Source organism: Dinoponera quadriceps, unplaced genomic scaffold (genome assembly GCF_001313825.1).
Source record: "Dinoponera quadriceps isolate SergipeBrazil2010 unplaced genomic scaffold, ASM131382v1 scaffold586, whole genome shotgun sequence".
NCBI lineage: Eukaryota > Metazoa > Arthropoda > Insecta > Hymenoptera > Formicidae > Dinoponera > Dinoponera quadriceps.
This window is the reverse complement of record NW_014554764.1, coordinates 1,251,228-1,269,681: the sequence shown is the minus strand read 5'-3', so window position 1 is coordinate 1,269,681 and position 18,454 is coordinate 1,251,228. Positions and strand designations below refer to the sequence as shown.

Below are 18,454 nucleotides of genomic sequence, written 5' to 3'. Positions count from 1 at the left end.
TGTATGTAGTGTACACTTGGCAATTAGATTCTCGTAAGTATCGTGGTATATTACGGTCTTTATTATTTACATTCTTGCTGCACTCATCAGACACGCACACGCACACTCCCACGCACGCGCGTATATATGAATTGTATATATATGTATATACATAGACACATGTGTCTACGTGTGTGTTGTTATGGGTATGTATATATTTATGTATATATACACATATTATAGTCCGTAACGCGATAAAACGTTAAAAAAGTCATCGTCATTAGTACATCAGTTCTCTTTCCTCTTTCTCATTAATGCTTAAAAAACCTTAATTTGCACTACATGTATGTTTCTTTTGCGACAGTGCATTGTAAGATTGCAAATCATGATTAGTGTATATTGTATAGTTTATATTATGTATAAATATGCGTGGTGTGCAAAGAAAGCGCTCGCTTTTCGCCGAACTTTGGACGTCGGAGATGATATTTAAACATCATATACATCACATAGTAAACTCATTTCGTAATTCTGTGTCGTAGCGATGTACTTATATAATGTGGAATATTCATAAAAAAAAAAATAAATAAATAAATAAATATATATATATATATATATAATTAAAGAGGAATTTGATTCAAGTAACCGTGCGAATTCAAAGTTAAGATAACTTGAAATTTTTGTCTCAGGATTGGAACAGATTAAAAATAGCGCGAAGAATCTTAAATATAAACGATTTCGAATTTAATGAAAAATCTTAAGATATTTAGAGAGGATTCGAAAAATTTAATAAAAAATTTAATAAGAAATTTAATAGAACTCGAAGAAAAGACGTAGGATTTTTTATTCAGTTTAATAAAAACATTATTAAATATTTATAAACCTCTACTTGTGTGCTACAAATAATCGCGTTGCACGTTATATAAATACACATTACAGTGACGAAAGAATTTCTATGTGTGGTGAGATGAAAAGTCAACGTTACTCATAATAAAACCATGACGACCTGCGAGTGCTTTTTTGACACACTGCAAATGCGCACAGGGCAACGCGCCTCTCGCGAGGGAAGACTCCTTCTATGTACCTTCTTCTGGATAAATCTCGCAAGGATCTCTGTCTTTTGATTTACTCCCCTGCTTCATCACGCGAATCTTACCTTCGTAAGTTAACGCAATTAAGTACTGTTTCCACTCGTTAATACAAGCTAATATCGCTACGCGATAAGAAGTGTTAAATGTACTTCGCGACCAGTATCGAGTATTTATACAGAGTGCTCCGAAAGTTTCGTACGACGTTAAAAATTAATTTCTTATAACAAGTATATGTATCTCTCTCTCTCTCTCTCTCTCTCTCCCCCTCTCTCTTCCTCTTTCATTTTCTCTGTCTCTTTCTTGGAAAAAGGTACTTATCTTGTTTGGCATCGAAGTTGCTTTAAGATTTATAGCATCTAAAAATCCATGAGAGTCCCTATTTAAATGGATACTTCAATAATCCGAGTAAATTCGGAAAATCTTAAAATGGAAAAACTCGAGAAGTAAAATCAGCGCGTCTGAGCATTTCAAATCAACTTTATTCTCGATAATTCTTAATAAGGATCAAACGTTCGCTGTAAAAGATTGCCGTCGCGAAAGTAAGTCACTGACACCGAGCATCTCGATGTCCTCTTTTGGCACATGCTTTTGGAACGCCCTGTATAGAATTTTCTCCTGCTACATCGAGTAGTAACTACGTTTTTTTTCTCTTCCTTTAAAAGTAGTTAATGATTATTGTAATGCGGTCATGCAGATACACAGAGGTACTCATAATGCGAGGTTGCTTACACTAGATCTTTCCCTTACGTCGATCGTCACTTGTTTACCGCAGATCGATCGATCGATAGGTCGTGAAAAAGTCGCGCTATCATGCATAAAATGACGAAAGAAGCGCAACTATATCAATCTCAGGCAACGAATCGCACAGGTATCCTTATCAAACGAAGCTTCTCCCCGATACTAATATTTAACATGATTAGAAACGCACATCCAAATGTTATAGACAATATAAATCTCTCGACAATACAAATCATAGACGATACAAATGTTATCAGAAGTGAGCGTTTGTACAAAGGTTCCGAGGATTCGGAAAAAAAATCGTTACCGAAGAAATTTGGAGAGGATTCAGGGATTCGCGAACCTGCGCCTCTTGTCCAACGTAATGCGAGAAATCCATGATAACGGTAAAAGAAAATCACTTTTAGCATTTATCGCGCACACGATCATTAAACATGAAATACAACTCAGCTTTAGTTTGGATGATTTCTTTTCAGGACATCGAGCTCTTTGCAAAATAGGATCATGGGAGGGAGGTACACGTACAAAATAAAACGGCGGAGGCCATGTTCTTAGATTAGGGTGTGTGTGTGTGTGTGTATAGTATCTGCATGTACCAGAAACAACAGTTACAACTTATAACAATCCTTTTATTTTTTTATCATTATTATTTTATTGTTATTATTAATATTATTATTATTTTTTGTTTGTCGTTATTATTATTATTCATTATTATATAAAGTATGGCGCTACGAAACCAGAAACCTGTAAAGGGTCCTTCTTTTCTTGAAATAATTATCGGTAGAAGAGACTCTTTCATCTTTTCGATCGCAAAAGCGTACGACTCTTTTGCAACGAAAAAATGTACGATCGACCCGACAGATCAGAATTCCTCTATATCCTGTATTTGTATTTTACTCTCCTATCTTTATCTCCCCTTCTCCCATGCAATCTTGTCCCTTTTTTTTCCACATATACTGATTATCTTAAGTTCCTTCTAGTATGATTCTCGAAAAGCAAAGTATCAGGATTCGAGGGTCCGAGAGTTTTATGCGATGCGATGATTCAAGGAAGCAACCATTCGTGGAATCCGAGAACCGCGAAAATACCCGGGAAAAGTTCGCGAGGAAACCGGGGAAGACCCGGGAACCGAAAGAAGCCGAGGGATCCTAGGGAACGCGAATTTCAGAATCCTAGATCCCGAGAAGTGACGGCTCCGAGGGAATGCCGCCGGAGCTCGAGCGAGCCGAACGGAAACGACAGATACCGAGGAATGCGAGATCCGAGGAACTTGAAATCGAAGAAAGCTCCAGGAACCTTCCGCGGAATCCGGAATTTTAAGTTCGCGACGGGGAGAAATCCGAGATCGACCCCAGAGGTAGAAGAAGAAGTGATGACGACGTCAAAAAGACATGAAAATGATGAAAAAAAATGATCGAGAAGTGAGCTTTTATAATTATTTTCTCGTCATTTTGACGTTATTTTAACGTCATTTTGACGTCATCCTCATTTTCTGTTCTGCCTGAGACGCGTACGAATATAATCCGCGATCTTACGTTCCAACGATCCGAGTACCCGAAGCGGATCGACGATCGTGGGATCGAGTGTATGTGTACATGTGCGTTTATTTGTGTTGTATTGTGCATTCCTGGATTCCGACAGTTTCAGGTTTAATCGCAATCACGCTCGAGGGTAAGATGATCGCGAACGAGATGAGATAAGACACATGGAAAATCTGAACGCCAACAGAACGACGAATTCGGTTCCTTCCTCCTGTACGCGGGTGTCGTTTTTCTTCGCAATCACTCCCTCTTCCTATTTTCCATTTCCACTTTTTACTCGAGAGTCGCCCCCCAGAATTCGTCCTCGAGCGTCCCTCGAGACGGGCCATATACGAGACGACCTATGTATAAAGTACTCTCCCTCGCAAGTTCGTTTCTGTATTATTATATATAATATGTATATTTATATATATATGTATATATATATATATATTTATATATACGATATCGAATAACTTCCACGCGCCGTGTCCTCGTCTTTCGTAACTTTTCGAGTATACTTACAATAGAAATATATTAAAATCGCGGAGTTTCACATACAGAGTACCCACGACACGAATCGATACATCCTTTTATAATCGTGTGATACATCCGCTAACGTAAATTCCGAATGATTCGACTATGTTTATACCGTTACACGTAATCTATACGCGCGCGTATGTATGTATATGTATATTCCTTCGCGAGCACCGAGCTCGAAACTTCCATCCCCCTAAGAATAAAATCACCGACTTGTGCAATTTTTCTCTCTCCATATATTTAATGGGCATAGAAAAAAAGTAGATTAACGAATGTTTGAGCACGGTACTACTTAAAAGAATTAAGCATTTTGTACGGAGCTTATAAGAAGCGGACAATAACGATATATCTCTCGGCGACGTTTCTGCCGTAAATTTAAGATGAACCGAGATTCAAGTGTCCCTTATTGTTGAAATTGTATCGCCTCGTGATATGTTTCCTAAACAGTCAAGCATCAGTAGAGCAATTACGCGTTAATTTTGTGCCCTAAAAAGAGGAGGGTTGAAAGATTCAGGCTGCGCTGTCCGTGTGTCCGCCTTGCTTCGAATTGCACGGGATTTTTATCCGCGGATCCATTTCGAGATATCGCAGGTGCGATGAGCCAAAATGAGGGAGATGGCTACTAGGTTCGATGAAAATCAACGGGATAGCAACAGCAGCATCGGAGGACGAGAAATTTAAGATTGAGAAAGAGCAGAATTGATAGTTCATGCAAGAGATATGGAACCCAAAGATGGCGTACAAAAAAATTTATGTGAAGATTTGTGCAATTTTTTTGCGCGAGTACTCCCTGTGCGCGACTCGAGACTTCGGGAATTGGAAACTCGCCAATCTAGTAGGGCAATCGTCGAAAGCAAAGAAATGATTCGCAAAGGTGGGCTCCAAGGAACCTAGTATCCATGTAATCGAAGATCGGAGAATCCATGGATCCAAGGATCTTAGGCTACGAGAACGTTTGTTTCACGAGTCTACGAAGAATTTACGTCGGCGAGAAATAAGTGACTCCCATCCCCCACCCCCAATCGTTTTCGCATCTCTTTCTCGTCAACTTTGATGGCGATCCTTCTGGTTCGTGGATCGTCCGCGATATTCGATGAGTTAAAGGCAACCATGCGATTAACGTTTATTCGTATCTAATATCGTTTAAGAACGTTCTATGGTGATCTATGAATTACACGTGCTTGCCGTGCTTATTCATTTGCTGTCCGAGATCACCGATCGTTCCCGACGTCAACGATCGATCGTGCACCGTTCGCGCGATTTTCGTGACGCGTCGAGTCGAATCGTTTTATATAATATATCGACACTCTACTTTTCTTTCCGCTCTCGCGCCCCCTCCCCCTCTCCCCCCCTCTCTCTCTCACTCTATCCCTCTCCCTCTCTTTCAACCTCTCCCTCTCTCTCTCTCTCTCTCTCTTTCCCCATCCCACCTCTCTCTATCTGCCCCCTCACTCTCCCTCTCCCCTCTCCCGCTCTCCCTCTTTCTCTCGCTTTTTCCCCCTCTCCTCTCTCTCCGCCCCCTCTCTCTCTCTCTTTTCATTAGTGTGGGCAGTGTTGTGGACGGTTACGGAATCGATATCCGTAATCCCAAAAATCTTTCCTACAAGTATACATGCTAGTTTTAATAAGTACATATGTCAACAACCGTTTTTAGAACTAGATTTTAATAAAATGGTATCGTGTTACGTGAATCAAATACGCAATTTCTTATCCTCCACTTTGCTCTCTTGTCATTTTCCCCTTTTTTTCTTTTATTACGAAACACATTCGCGGGAGAAACGACGCCTTTGTCTACCCTCAGTTGCCTTTCAACCTTACGAATTAGGTTTCTCTCCGCGACGCGGAATATATCCGAATCTAAATTTTGTTTCTATGTTAATCTTGCAAATATCATTGGACTTAAGAACCAATGAAAAGTCACGAGATATGATACTATATAGGTGTATCTAATTTAGTATATAGGTGTATTTTATCTTAATATTCAACATAGATAATGTTAGACTCAAAATGAACTATTTTGACAAGTGAAAGAATATTAAGTAATTATATAAAAATATGATGACGGAATATGTATTTTTGTGAAATATACCTAAGTTTTCTTTTTATTAATTAGTTTATTTATTATAAATAAACCTTATATCTCACAAATAAATTTTTAATGCACTGAGGAAAAAAATAAGTTTTCTTTTTATTAATAATTTTATTTATTAAGAAAAAAATTTAAATTAAATATATTTAGATAAACGTTTATTTCTGTGAAATAAACCTTATACTTCACAAATAAATTTTTAAGCCTTTTTTCTCAATGTAAAAACATTCTTCTCTATTATGAATATACGAAACTTTACTTACAATATTCTACGTATATTCATAGAATATTTGATTCGAATATTCTGAAATTAAAAACATTCATATTTCATTACAATATTCATAGAATATTTTGTGCTATCTGAGTAACATCAAAAGATAATAACTCGTATAGTGTTATATCTCGAGATTCTCCATTGGTCCTTTAAACTCGATAATATTTACGGGATAATATAGTATCAAAATTTCTACTCGGGCAATTCACGCGTGTCGCTCACCTTTCGCATCCGTAGATCTCATCTTCGATCCGAGGATTTCGTGATCCAAAGAAGCCGAGGATCTTTGGACCGATCGTAGACCCGTATGTAAAGTCACGAGTGACGGATAAATGAAGAGATTCGACGCAACGGTGCCCACTTTTGTAAGAACTTGAGAAAATTAGTCTAAATTTAATATTCTCACACACAAACGCTCTAGGATTTATGCTCTCAAGGTTTTAAGAAAGTGAACTAAACCGCAGTTGCATTGAATCCTTCAATTATAATCTATCTACCTATCTATCTAATACAAGAACATCATGTTATAAAGTCTATCCTCTTTTCCTCCTTAACGTTATCCTTTTATTCTCCTCGGACTTCTCCTTGTAGTCAGGATGCTCCCGGATCACGTTATAATTCCCATTGCGGATCATCGTGAGCTTCCGATAACGGGAGAGAACCGAGGAACGACTTAGCATACGGGCCCGTAAAGAAAAATTGAAAACACACCAGGATTTGTGAAACTTAGGATCCGTATCGAGAACCTTGAGTACGCGAAAAGTATTCGGGATCTAGAAGACTTAGAATTTAGTGTCTAAGATCTAAGGCACCTAGGATCTAAAGTGAAATAGGATTTGGATGCGTGTGGGATCTAAGGTACCTGGAATCTAAGGCACCTAGGCTAGGATAATAGGATGTCTGGAATCTCTAAAATATCTTGTGACATTTTCAATCTGAGCTGTCTGAGATTTCAGGGTTCCAGGATCCAAAAATTCGAATAAGCTAGGAGAAATTCGAGAACAGTGACGCCTAAAATTTAAAGAGCGAAGCCTAAAATAGTAAGACTTAAAAATTTCCTCCGGGAATCCTGGAGCCAAAAAATTCTAGAAAAATACTGAGACACCCTAAATTAAAGGTAGAAGTGTTCCGGATAATCCTAGGATCGGGAGAATTTTTAAAAACTCCTAGAAAATTGTAAGAGATTAATTAATATATATTAAATTCACAGGATATATCACTACAGGAAATCCTAAGATTCTACAGGATCGTAACATCAGAAATTCCTAAAGTCCTATGGAATCCTAAGGAAGGGATCCTGAAGTCTTAAAAAATTCTAGGAGTGTGTGTGCATGTTCTGGAAAGTCCTAGAAGACCTCGGAGAAATTCCTAATTTTATCAAATTTTAGGCGAGCTTAGATAAATCGTTCGTTATCTCGATACCGTTTATCCTGATTCTACGTTGAATATACAGAATTCTAAGAGAATCCTAGAGAGTCCCTCGGGAAAATCCCGAGAGGAATCCTAATTCTCGAGGATCCTAGAGGGCCACGGACAGATCCTAGGAGAATACTGCGGAGCTTCGAATCGCGGAGACTTGAGAATCGAAAAATCCTCGGACCCAAGGGAGACCACGCGGTGTTCCCCCGTTCTTATTTCGTTACAGCGCTTCCTAAGTTAATAATAATCAGGAATAGATGTATAATCTATCTATCTATCTAATGAAACAGCATCATATTAAAGTCTATCCTCCTCCTCCTCCTCATTATCTTCATTATTCTCTTCCGATTCTTCCTTGTAGCCGGGATGCTCGGAGATTGCGTAGTAATTCCCGTTATAGATAACCCCGAGCTCCCGCAGAACATCGCCCCTGATGATAGCCTTTATCGTCCAATTGTAGCACTCCTCGCTCTCGCTCTCGCGATCCAGCCGCTCGACGTCGAGGATCTTGGAGCTGAGTCGCTCCAGAATGATGCCGATGTCTTTGATGCTGAGATGATGCTTCTGATCGACCGTGAGCTGGTCGATCAGCAGCAGAAATTTCTCCGAGGTCACGATCTCATCCTCCATTATCGTGTTCTCCGTCTCGGACTCGGAGCTGTCGTGCTCTTGATGATGGTTGTGATGATGGTGATGTAAGTGAAAGCTGGTGCCGGCGAGACGCGAGCTCGACTCCTCGTCGGTGGTGTCACGGAAGCGCACGTGACCTTTGCTCAGGCCAGGTCGCTTGGTACCGTCCGACAAAGAGGACGGTGGCTGCGGCGATGGTGTTTGCGTTTGCGTTTGTTGCTGCTGCTGGTGATGATGGGGGTGCTGATACTGTTGATGCTGGGCGTCCTGAATCGGCGACGTCGCCACCGACTTGTGCACGGCGATCCGACGGCCCTCCTCGTGCAGAGCGCAGCAATGGAAGTCGCACTCGCCAACGGCACCGCCGTCCGCGCCGTTCACCGGGCTGCCGTTCCGCGCGACCGGCTGGTGGATATGATTGGAGCACTCCGGCGTGTGAATGTGAATGGTCGTACTGTCGAATGAGTTCGTGCCCTGCTTCACCAGGCGGCTCGGCATAGCATGAGGCTGCGTTGTCTGCTGCTGCTGGGACAAACACAAAGTTGAAGACGGCACGAGAGAGCGATCGCTCTCGCGATTGCTGCGTGCAGAGCGAACGATCGCAACGTGACGATAAGCAACGCGCTCGAAAACAAAGAGATCGACGCAACAACCGAGTTCCAATTGCCGTCTTTTCCGGAGAATTTCTGGTGATTCGTGTAGGAAACTTCATTAATCGCGTATCGAGCTTGATCTATCGATCAGCTGGTAAAATTTCCCAGATGGATGCGAGATCGACAAGAGAGCGTAATCTAAAATTAGAGCGTGTGTAAGAGGCATAGGTGAATATACCATATCATCATGATTTATCACAGTGATTCGCGGACTGGTGTACCGCGTCGGAGCAATCTCGCCCGGCAAGTGCGCCCCCTTGCCGTCATATCCAAGCTTATCGAGGCTGGTCTGGATCACCAGAGACGGCCGCTGAGCACCGCTCAGGTCGGCTTTTTTAGTCGGGGAGTACTTGGAGGCCTGGGCGTCCTGACCCGGCTTCGATTGCTGCTGCTGCACCTGCGACGACGCCGTTGAGCGCTGGTCCCAATGCAGCACCACTGTGACTCGACCTTTATTGTCCATAATTTTCCACGATGGCGTCTCATCGTGTAGCTCCAGCGCGTGGATCGTCTCGCAGACTATTTTCGGGATCGCCGAAATTGCTGGGAATACAAAGAGAAGAGAAGACGGGAGTTAACGGCCGATAATCGGGGCTCGCAGCGCGACGGAGGAGACGGGGGATTGATTTACGGGTGGTGGTGTTCGGTGCTGCAAGACGTGACAAATCAGTGCCGGTAATCCACCGCGAGATAGAGAGAGAGAAAGATAGATAGATAGATAGAGAGAGAGAGAGTGCGAGATTCATAGATCTTTGGAGGGAGCCATAGTAGAAAGTTTACGGATCCAAAGGGTNGTTGGGGGGGGGGGGGGGTAAGAAGAGAATCGAAAGAGAGTCCAAGACATCGAAATGATTTAAGAGAAGAAGAAGAAGAAAACCTACTTGGTCGATCGTTTAAAGGCTTGTGTGTGTGTAAGGATTCAGTTGCCACGTGTAATTCAGTTTGATCAATTTTAGTTGCCCCGAGGTTAGTATCCTCAACCAAGTTGCCGATTTCCATCAACCAAAGTTGATCGTCGCAATATCCCCTTTACATAGCAGCGCGGTATGACTCTAAAGCTGTATATTCGAGAGTTCAAAAATCCAGCACACATCCAGACACTTGATAATAGAAGGAGAGCTACTTGGTTGATCGCGTTCAAAGGTCCGTGTAAGAATTCAACTTCTTCTGCTTCGTTACGGACTAGACGTTGAAGAAACACCAAGAAAAGAAATCCCACCCCGACGTTCTCGTCCTGATCTCTTTCAACTGAGAGCACGGACCACGTAACACGTCTCTCATCGATACACCCCTTAGATATACACCCCTCTCGCTCGAACTGTCGTTTCCGTGCCGCCTCAACCTTAGCCACCTCAACCAAGTTGCCGATTTCCCCTAAAAAATCAATCGGTGCGACTGATCCCGCTCACGTACCAGCGCGTATAATGTCGACGCCAGTGGGACACCAGCGTTCACCATGTCGTAGCAGAAGCAGGATCGTGTTGTTGCCTAATGTCTTGAAGTATTCGCCGTCCTCGACCTGCGTGCCGTCTGACTCCAAAACTAACGAGACATTCTCATTTTGTGGCACGCCCAGCTTTTCCTTACCTAGAAACAACAATCGCGAGGGTTGAAGCTTACATTGGGAGAGGGGGNGGGGGGGGGGGGGGAGGTTTTCGCGTGCGTTCGACGACGTATCGCGATAACGCTTCGACGCTCCTGTCTGTGAGGTGACGTGCGCCTGTGTGCGTGCACGGTGTGTGTCCGCGCGCGCGTGTGCGCGAATGCCACGTGTCGCCTGTGTAATCGCGTGAATGGGCGCAGTTGCGAATAATGGTGTGTGGTGTGTCCTCGAACGAACGGCGCTTTGTCTCCGGAGAAATGTTGTGAGAAATGTTGGGTGACACTTTCAAAGGAACTTTGCAGATAATGCAATACCGTGCGATACGCGACGCGCGCGCGGGAAATATTTCCGGTCGGAAATATTTCCCCGCCGACCGGACAGGGAGAAAGAGTGCTCCGGAAGCACGCGTGACGCTTCGCACAAGTTATCCAGCGCGCGTCTCGCGCGACGATGAGAGCGCATCGATTTTTTTTCCTCTCTCTTTTTCTTCTTCCTTCGTTCCCCTTTTTTCCCTTCTTTCAATTTTTTTTCCATCCCGTTTTCTCCGCGAACAACTGATCTGTCGCATCTGATTTCTGGCTCCCCGCGCTTTAACGCGAGATCTCCGAATTCGATTTTTCTTCTCTGTGTGTTTGAGAGGGGGACGAGGGGGATTGTTCCATGTGAGAAGAAGGATACCATCGGGACCGATAAACTCATACGAGTCGGGTGTCGTGAAGAGAGGAGAGGCGGACGTTACACGGTGTGTTATCGTTAATCTCCGCGCAATTAGGAAACGGATAATGCACGGATGGATAAAAAAGAATCGTACCTTTTGCGGAAGTATTCCTTCTGACTGTCGCGGTCTGATCGGAGAAGCATGCCTCCGGACAAAGCCGAGAGCGCGCTCCGACGATGTCGAATCGTCGCGGCTCAGTGTTCGAATTTAACGGTTTAATTCATTAGATCTACGTGTTTCTTACCCCGGACAATCAACTCTTCGAAATTGCTAACGACCAATCCCTTTCTTACGTTACGCCAGCTGTCCCATATCTTAAAAGGTCTCTTGGTCCGTAACTCCTGCGCAAAAATTACGTGATATAATCGACGTGTTCTTCTCAATAAGCCCTAATATATTGCTTCGTGCATAACAACAAACATACACACACACACACACACACATACACACACATCGATAACACACAAACGATAGACATGACAAAGAAACGACATTTCCTTTTTCTATCGAGGGAGAACGAGAACGAGAATTCACATGGAAGGCTAGGCATAATTCAGAAATCAGGTAGAAAAATGATTAAGAGGATCGAAACAAAATTTCCATAGCAGAAAGGGCATGACTGGCAATCTCGATCAATTTTAGTATGGTGAAACAATGCTATGGCATATACGCTGCGACACAATGAACGGCTAAGGTTAAAAATGGTTGACATTTGCGATTGACTATTGACCTTAAATGTTCTCCGGAAGCTCGTGCAAGCTTACACGCAATTTAAAAAGCCCTTTGTAAAAATAAAGATATTGAACATTGAAGAAAGGGTAAGATAGCAGATTCAACGCTGTTTGTGGTAGGCGACTCGCCATTTATCGCGGCAGGATCGCGCGATCTCGGGCGAATTTCCAAATCTATGTGGTTCCCCTATGAGCTCGCGTATGCGCGAACGATCGATCACCGACTGGTTTTACCACGCGCGCAGCGCAGCCACAAACAGAGGAACCTGGCAAATAAGTAACGACTCACACATAACTTAAAAATAATTCGCTGCAAGAAAAGCACGGGAGCTTGAAGAGGTGACCCAGGCGAACGCTCGTCGCCCAGATGTTAAATGGAGTAAATAATTTCCCGGCAAGCCTCATACACGACAACCATGTTGTAAACGCCGCTGACGGAATAAAGAGTCTTGCGTGCGAAACTTTCGAACATTTTTCGTTACGCGAAACGGACGTGTCTCTTCCGTTTTCGCCATCGAAGAATAGCGTCGTTGCGGGACAGAGTAACATTTGAACGAAAAATTCGCACGAGCCCGCTGCTTTCAAGAGAAAAAGAGGGGGGGGGGGAGAAGCGTAAAGATACGTGTGGATACGTTACATGCAGAACGTATAGGGCCAAAAAGGAATTGTCCTGAGTCCACTACCACACGATACTATAACACGTAGCGAGAAAGAGAGAGAGAGAGAGAGAGAGAGAGAGAAAATTTAATTGAAGCGAGAGAGAGAGAGAGAGAGAGAGAAAATTTAATATATATAAAAGGAAAGGAAAAAACTCAGAATCTACATACTGACATACGAATTGGTTGAACAGAGAATTATCTTTTACAATGCAACTATTGCATTCCGGAAGGCTCGGAGGCTCGGTAGTTTTAGATCTACTTTCGTCCTAAATTCCACGTGCATAAGAATCTAGCGATCTCTCTCCTCTCGGATCTCCAGGGGGGAGGGGGGGGAGGTCTAAAAATTTTATTGTACGAGTATATCCGAGCGAATATTTCACGAGCATAGACCTCGAACTCACAACACATTTCTTCGCTTTCGCGTTACATTTAGATACACCCGGAGGAATTTAAAGACGTTATTCATTTCATATTGCATACGAACGATTGGGTACGAACGATATCCGTATTAAAACGTATACGCAAACGAAAGGAGCACTTACTGCTACGGCTCGCGTGAATTCTTTCCACTGACTCTCTCTCTCTCTCTCTCTCTCTTTCTGTCTCTCTCTTTCTCTCTCTATTCGGCGGCTAATCCGGCGGGTTTATCGGTGAATAATTATCGCATTAATTTGCCCCGGTCGAGGGGTGAATTTACTGCGTACGATTTATCCGCGGATATCTACCGAGTTCGCAGCACTTTATCGTACTCCGCACTGTGGGTGCACCTGCACTCTTCGATCGGCGAGATTGCATCCCGACGTCGCTGGCGATCTCGGAATAATGTGAGCCGAAGGGGTGTATTATGTTTGAGGTTGTCCCTAGTCTTCAGCGGGGTGGCGCTAAGGGTGCAGTGCGGGAGCGTGCGCAGTTCATGCTCAAAAGCACTGACCTGATTCAACCGGTCTTAACTTGTAATTTCGCTTATTTATTCTGTGCCACGCGTCGATTTTGCCGGTAAATTCATCCCAGTCCCCGTTAATGCATCATCATCATTATTATATCTGTTAAGTATTTTGCGTTGTTATCACGCGTTGCCACCGCCGCGATGAGATACGAGCGCTTGATTTAAACGAATGCGTGCAAAAGGGAATTTTATTTGTCTACTTATTCGCCCCTCACTCATCCCCCCCCCCCTGCCCCGTTATTTCGCATATTTCTGTTTTTATCCGATAATTGGAATTTAAATTTAACACATGCGTATTCTAGAGCCTCCCCGAGCCTTTCTCTCACGCGACCGCGCGCGACATACATACGACGAGCCGCAAAGAAACATTCTGAAAACCTATCCCTACGTTCAATTAACGCGCGAGGATCGAAGAAATCCTTTCGACAAGCCGCTACGTGCCATAACAGCGCGATAATCCGAGACGCGATACCGGGGAAAAATGCAAAAGAGGATACGCGGATGGGAAGCAAGCTGAGAATTCAGGATCATAGGATCAAAGCGCTCGACATCTCCGAGGATTTAGGAATTCCGAGATTTAAGACTCGTGGCCCTCGAAATAAATTGAATATTTGTCTGAGTAATACGACGATCGGCCTTTCTCCCCCTTTCTCCCATTCCTCGCTCACCCTAACCCCCCGCAAGCTCCGATGCACTCGCGAACTCGCTTGCGGATGGAACTTAGTAAACAACATAGCAACGTGCTAACGAGCAAATAGGGAACAGCCTGCAGCTGCAGCGGCCTGTGTAACGTAGATATACCCAGGTGCATTCCTTAACGAAGTATCGTCGAGAAACGCCGCCAACCACTTTCGCAAATTTTTGATTTACTCCAACCCCCCTCCGATGCCGACTTTATGCTGAAATAGCGGAATTGTTGCGATTACCTTAAAGGGCGAGAGCAACGCCCGGGCAAATACTCGCGACAACAATGCGTTCGATCGACACATTCTTCGACGCACGTCTGCGTTGAATGCGTTTTACGAGGAAATTTAAAAAATTCGATTCCCTGCTCACAGATGTTCTCTTCTTGGTCTGCTTGTATGAAAAAATTATGAACACACATATGAACGCGCGCGCACGCGGATAATGCACAAGAATGCCTTTCTCTCTCTGGAATCCGCGAGAACTCAGGTGCATCCTTTAACAAGGAATGTGCTAGGATTTACCTTCTCAGAGATCCAAGAAACTCCTTTCTTAATTTACTTAAAATCATTTCAACCAAGAGAGGAGAGAGAGAGAGAGAGAGAGAGAGAGATATTTGTTACGTACTGTACGTTTTTCATTTATTTATTCATCCTATCGCCATTTCTTTATTTCACAAAACACAAATGGGGCAAAAATTAAAAAAAAGAGGTTCTTTTTCTAATATTCTAAAAAATGTAACACACACACGCACGCGCGCGCGCGCGCGCAAAACTGCAAAAGCTAGCGAAAAGAGCCTTTAGGATGTAGCGAAAGGGTGCGGGAATCCTGCGAAACGTGACAAACGATGATAAAGATTTTGCATGGAGTCTGTGAGCGTACGGAACAACGAGAAGAATTTTGCGAGCATGCAAAGTAGCAACGAGGTGCATACAATGAAGTAAAGAGCGTTCTATGAACGGGAAAAGCATTCCAGCGAAAGAGTAACATTCTCGCGTCTCCGCCACGTATAATTTTTAACGTAAACACGCTGCGAGAGGACGAAATTTTGCAAAGGATTTTCGCATTGAATTTCAACTTTTGTGTTCCTACAGGCTTCCCTTCCCCGTGAGATTCCACCGTCAGTGACTGCAGGCGATATCAGGATCCTTGCAAATCGGTGAAGTAGAATCTACGAGCGCGAGCGCGAGCCAGTGGGGAGGATTATAAGAAGGCGAGAGGCAATAAGGACGAGTCTATGAGCGGGGAAAGCGTGAAAAAGGTTTCTGCTAGTAGACAAAACGCACATAAGGACTCCGTGAGCTCCGCTGCAAGACAACGAAGGGGCATCTACGAGGGAACAAAGTGACGAAATGGACTTCGCAAGCGGGAAAAGCATCGAGGAGGGTTTTACGTGCGAATAGAATAACAAGAAGGATTTTACTAACATCCGAGGCGAAAGATTCTGTCAATGGAGAAAACATTCGTGACAAACGCTTGAAAGGACGAGAAGCATTCTGGTGGCTCGGGAAGCGCGAAATGAAACGTGTGAGCAACTGATTTTCAACTAATTTTCATTACTGCTAACGAAGTAGTGATGAAAATGATAAACAAATTCCAATTTAAAGATATACATGTACAAATTTCAAAATCAACACTATGTAAACAATCAACCATCGTCACGTAAAAAAATATCACTAGAAAGAAAGATACTCGAAGAATTAATACAACGTGTTATCTCGAGGCATGGGAGGATCCCGAAGGAAAATAATTATGATTGAAGCAAAATGAAAAAAAAAAAGAGACACTTCGTGAATCCTTAAGATCCTTGAGACCTTTAATATCTCCTCTGAACTCGTGCCACCGCCTTGTCGGTTAAAGACCCGGACCTCTTTCTTGGCTTCTTATTTATCGAGAAATACATTCAAATACGTCCCCTCGAGCGTGTATACTTCTATTTATTATTCCCCTTAGAAGCTATGGATGGTGATAAACAACTGGAATCATAACTCAGAACATGTCCACAAACTAGGACAACAGCGTCGAGTGTCTCTACAACTATATGCTTCCATATTACAAATGAAGAAAAAGCGTACCCGTCACAATGGACGCTGCTGGGACGCGGCGCGCCGTGCGACAGGGTGAAAAATCTCAGAAAATTATCCCGGCCCTCGTAATTGCCGGGGAATATCCTTGGGGTAGGGTCTCGCGGCGATCCGCCAGAGCTCTCGAAAGAACGTTTCCTGGGCACACACGCGCGAAATAACCCAACGGAGCGGACCGAGCCGCAGCGAGCGCGAAACCTCAGGAATTCCGACGAGAGTAATTCCCGAAGAATATCCTCGCAGCAGAATTTCGTAAGATAGCTCCCCGAGAAGGAGAACCACCGAGGCACACACATTCCCGAGGAGTAAAACGAAGCCGAAGGATCTACGGACGAAAAACTGGAACACTAACACCTTCTCGTGGAGAAACGCGCACATCGAGGAGGAAAGCGGGCCGAAGGGCTCGTCCCTTCGGTCGTTCGGCCTTGCCGAGAGGGTGATGCACTCTGGGGGTGCAAGCCGAGGACCGTCGGGTGTCACGAGGTCACGTGAAAATAGGTCACCGAGAGGCGTCCTCCGCGGAGAGGAGAACTTCCACGACGACGATATCCCTCGTTCGCGGCGAAGACGAGCGATAGATAGATAGGGGGAAGACAGACAGATAAATAGATAATCAGACAGACAGACAGACAGACGAGTAAGCAGGCAGGCAGGCAGGCAAGCAAGCAAACAGGCAGATAGAAAGCCAGGTAGGCACACAGACGACAGACCGACAAGGAGAAATACGAGAAACGAAGAATCCCCGCGATGATGTGCCTCGCGGGTGTGGATGCTGCATGCGTGCGGCGAAGGAAAAGGAGCACGGAAGGATATGCGTACCTCTCTTGCCATTACGTCATAGCCCTGCAGGTAAGGAACCGTCCCAGCAAGCACGCGGCTTTATTCCGAAGGAACCACTAAGGTGAGGAAGAAGGGTGCACGTCGCATTATAACGCGGATGCTCTCCGGTCGCGCTGTCCGCCCAGCCTGCTCTCGCGCGTACACCCTCGCAAGGTGTCTCTCTGTCTCCCTCGCTCTCTTGCCTCGTCCCTGCCCTCTCTTTCTCCTTCGGTCTCTCGAGCGCGAGAGCGAAACGCGCTGCGACACTTGGCCTAGCTGGCTGGCTGGCTGGCTGGATTCACTACTAGCCGGATGACAGATCGTCCGTATTGGCTGGCTGCTTGGCTGACTGGCTGGTTGGATCTACTGGCTGATAACGGCTGTCTTCCTTTCCTCACGCGCGGCTCGCCGAGACGCTGTCGCCGTCTCCGTCGCAGCCGCGGCGCCGCGCCTCGCTCCGTCTCGCTCGCTCGCACCCACGCACGCGAGAGCGAGGAGCGCACACCCGCCGTTATATTCCGCGATTAAAGCACGGCCACCCCCGGCCGGCCACCCGTGTATGTGCCGTGCCCCCAGGACAGATAGATAGAGAGAGAGAGAGAAAGAGAGAGAGAAAGAGAGAGAAAGAGAGAGAAAGAGAGATAAAGAAAGAGAGAGATAGACAAAAAGAGAGAGAGAGAGGGAGAGAGAGAGAGAGAGAGAGAGAGAGAGAAATAAAGAGAGTGAGAGAGAGAGAGAGAAAGGAAGAACAGAGGAGCGCAGGGGTTGCGACGTACGTACGTCCGTCGACGTGGACGTACCTGGCGGCGGCGACCCGACGACCACCGTGCGTACGTACGATTAACCGGCGTCTAAGATTTCACTGGCGCATACGGGGGCCCCGAATTGTAACACTGGCTTCCTCCCAGCGGTTACTGCGGCGACTCCTAGTTTTAGATCGATTCTCCTACGGTACGTACCACCGTACGCCGCGAGGGGTCGGAAGGGCCGCTGCACGTACGCCCTCCCTCCCTCCCTCCTCGCCACCCCCCGTCGCACGGAAACCCCTAGGAAACCTCGCCCCGCGAGCGCCACCGACAGCCAACAATCGCGACTACGTGGGGAAAGCCACCCTCGTGCCGTCCGCCGAGGGTGCAGCGAGGATCGCTCGTCAGACTCCACGAAATCCCGAGGACCATCCCGAGGGTAAAGCGATACGATGGTAAAATCGACGAGGTCCTGATGGAGAAAGGTCTTTCCCGCGTAGGATTTTTCCTGACCAAGGGCTGAGATTAAAGAGA

General features: G+C 44.9%; 1 protein-coding gene across 3 annotated transcripts; it reads right to left on the bottom strand.

Annotated features, from left to right (window-relative positions):
• Window positions 1-6,208: 6,208 nt before the first annotated feature.
• Window positions 6,209-17,809, bottom strand: LOC106741684. 3 transcript variants are annotated; one of them, XM_014613930.1, is made up of 5 exons: window positions 17,175-17,809; window positions 11,496-11,592; window positions 10,344-10,517; window positions 9,109-9,473; window positions 6,209-8,802 (listed from the first exon to the last, which is right to left on the bottom strand). In XM_014613930.1, exons 1-5 carry the CDS (start codon window positions 17,184-17,186, stop codon window positions 7,945-7,947), a joined length of 1,506 nt encoding a protein of 501 aa, XP_014469416.1. In that variant the 5' UTR covers window positions 17,187-17,809; the 3' UTR covers window positions 6,209-7,944. The 3 variants fall into 3 exon arrangements, with proteins under 3 accessions (XP_014469416.1, XP_014469417.1, XP_014469418.1); XM_014613931.1 differs by having other exon boundaries at window positions 6,209-8,799; XM_014613932.1 differs by lacking the exons at window positions 11,496-11,592; window positions 17,175-17,809 and adding an exon at window positions 9,812-9,988 and having other exon boundaries at window positions 10,344-10,435.
• Window positions 17,810-18,454: the final 645 nt, after the last annotated feature.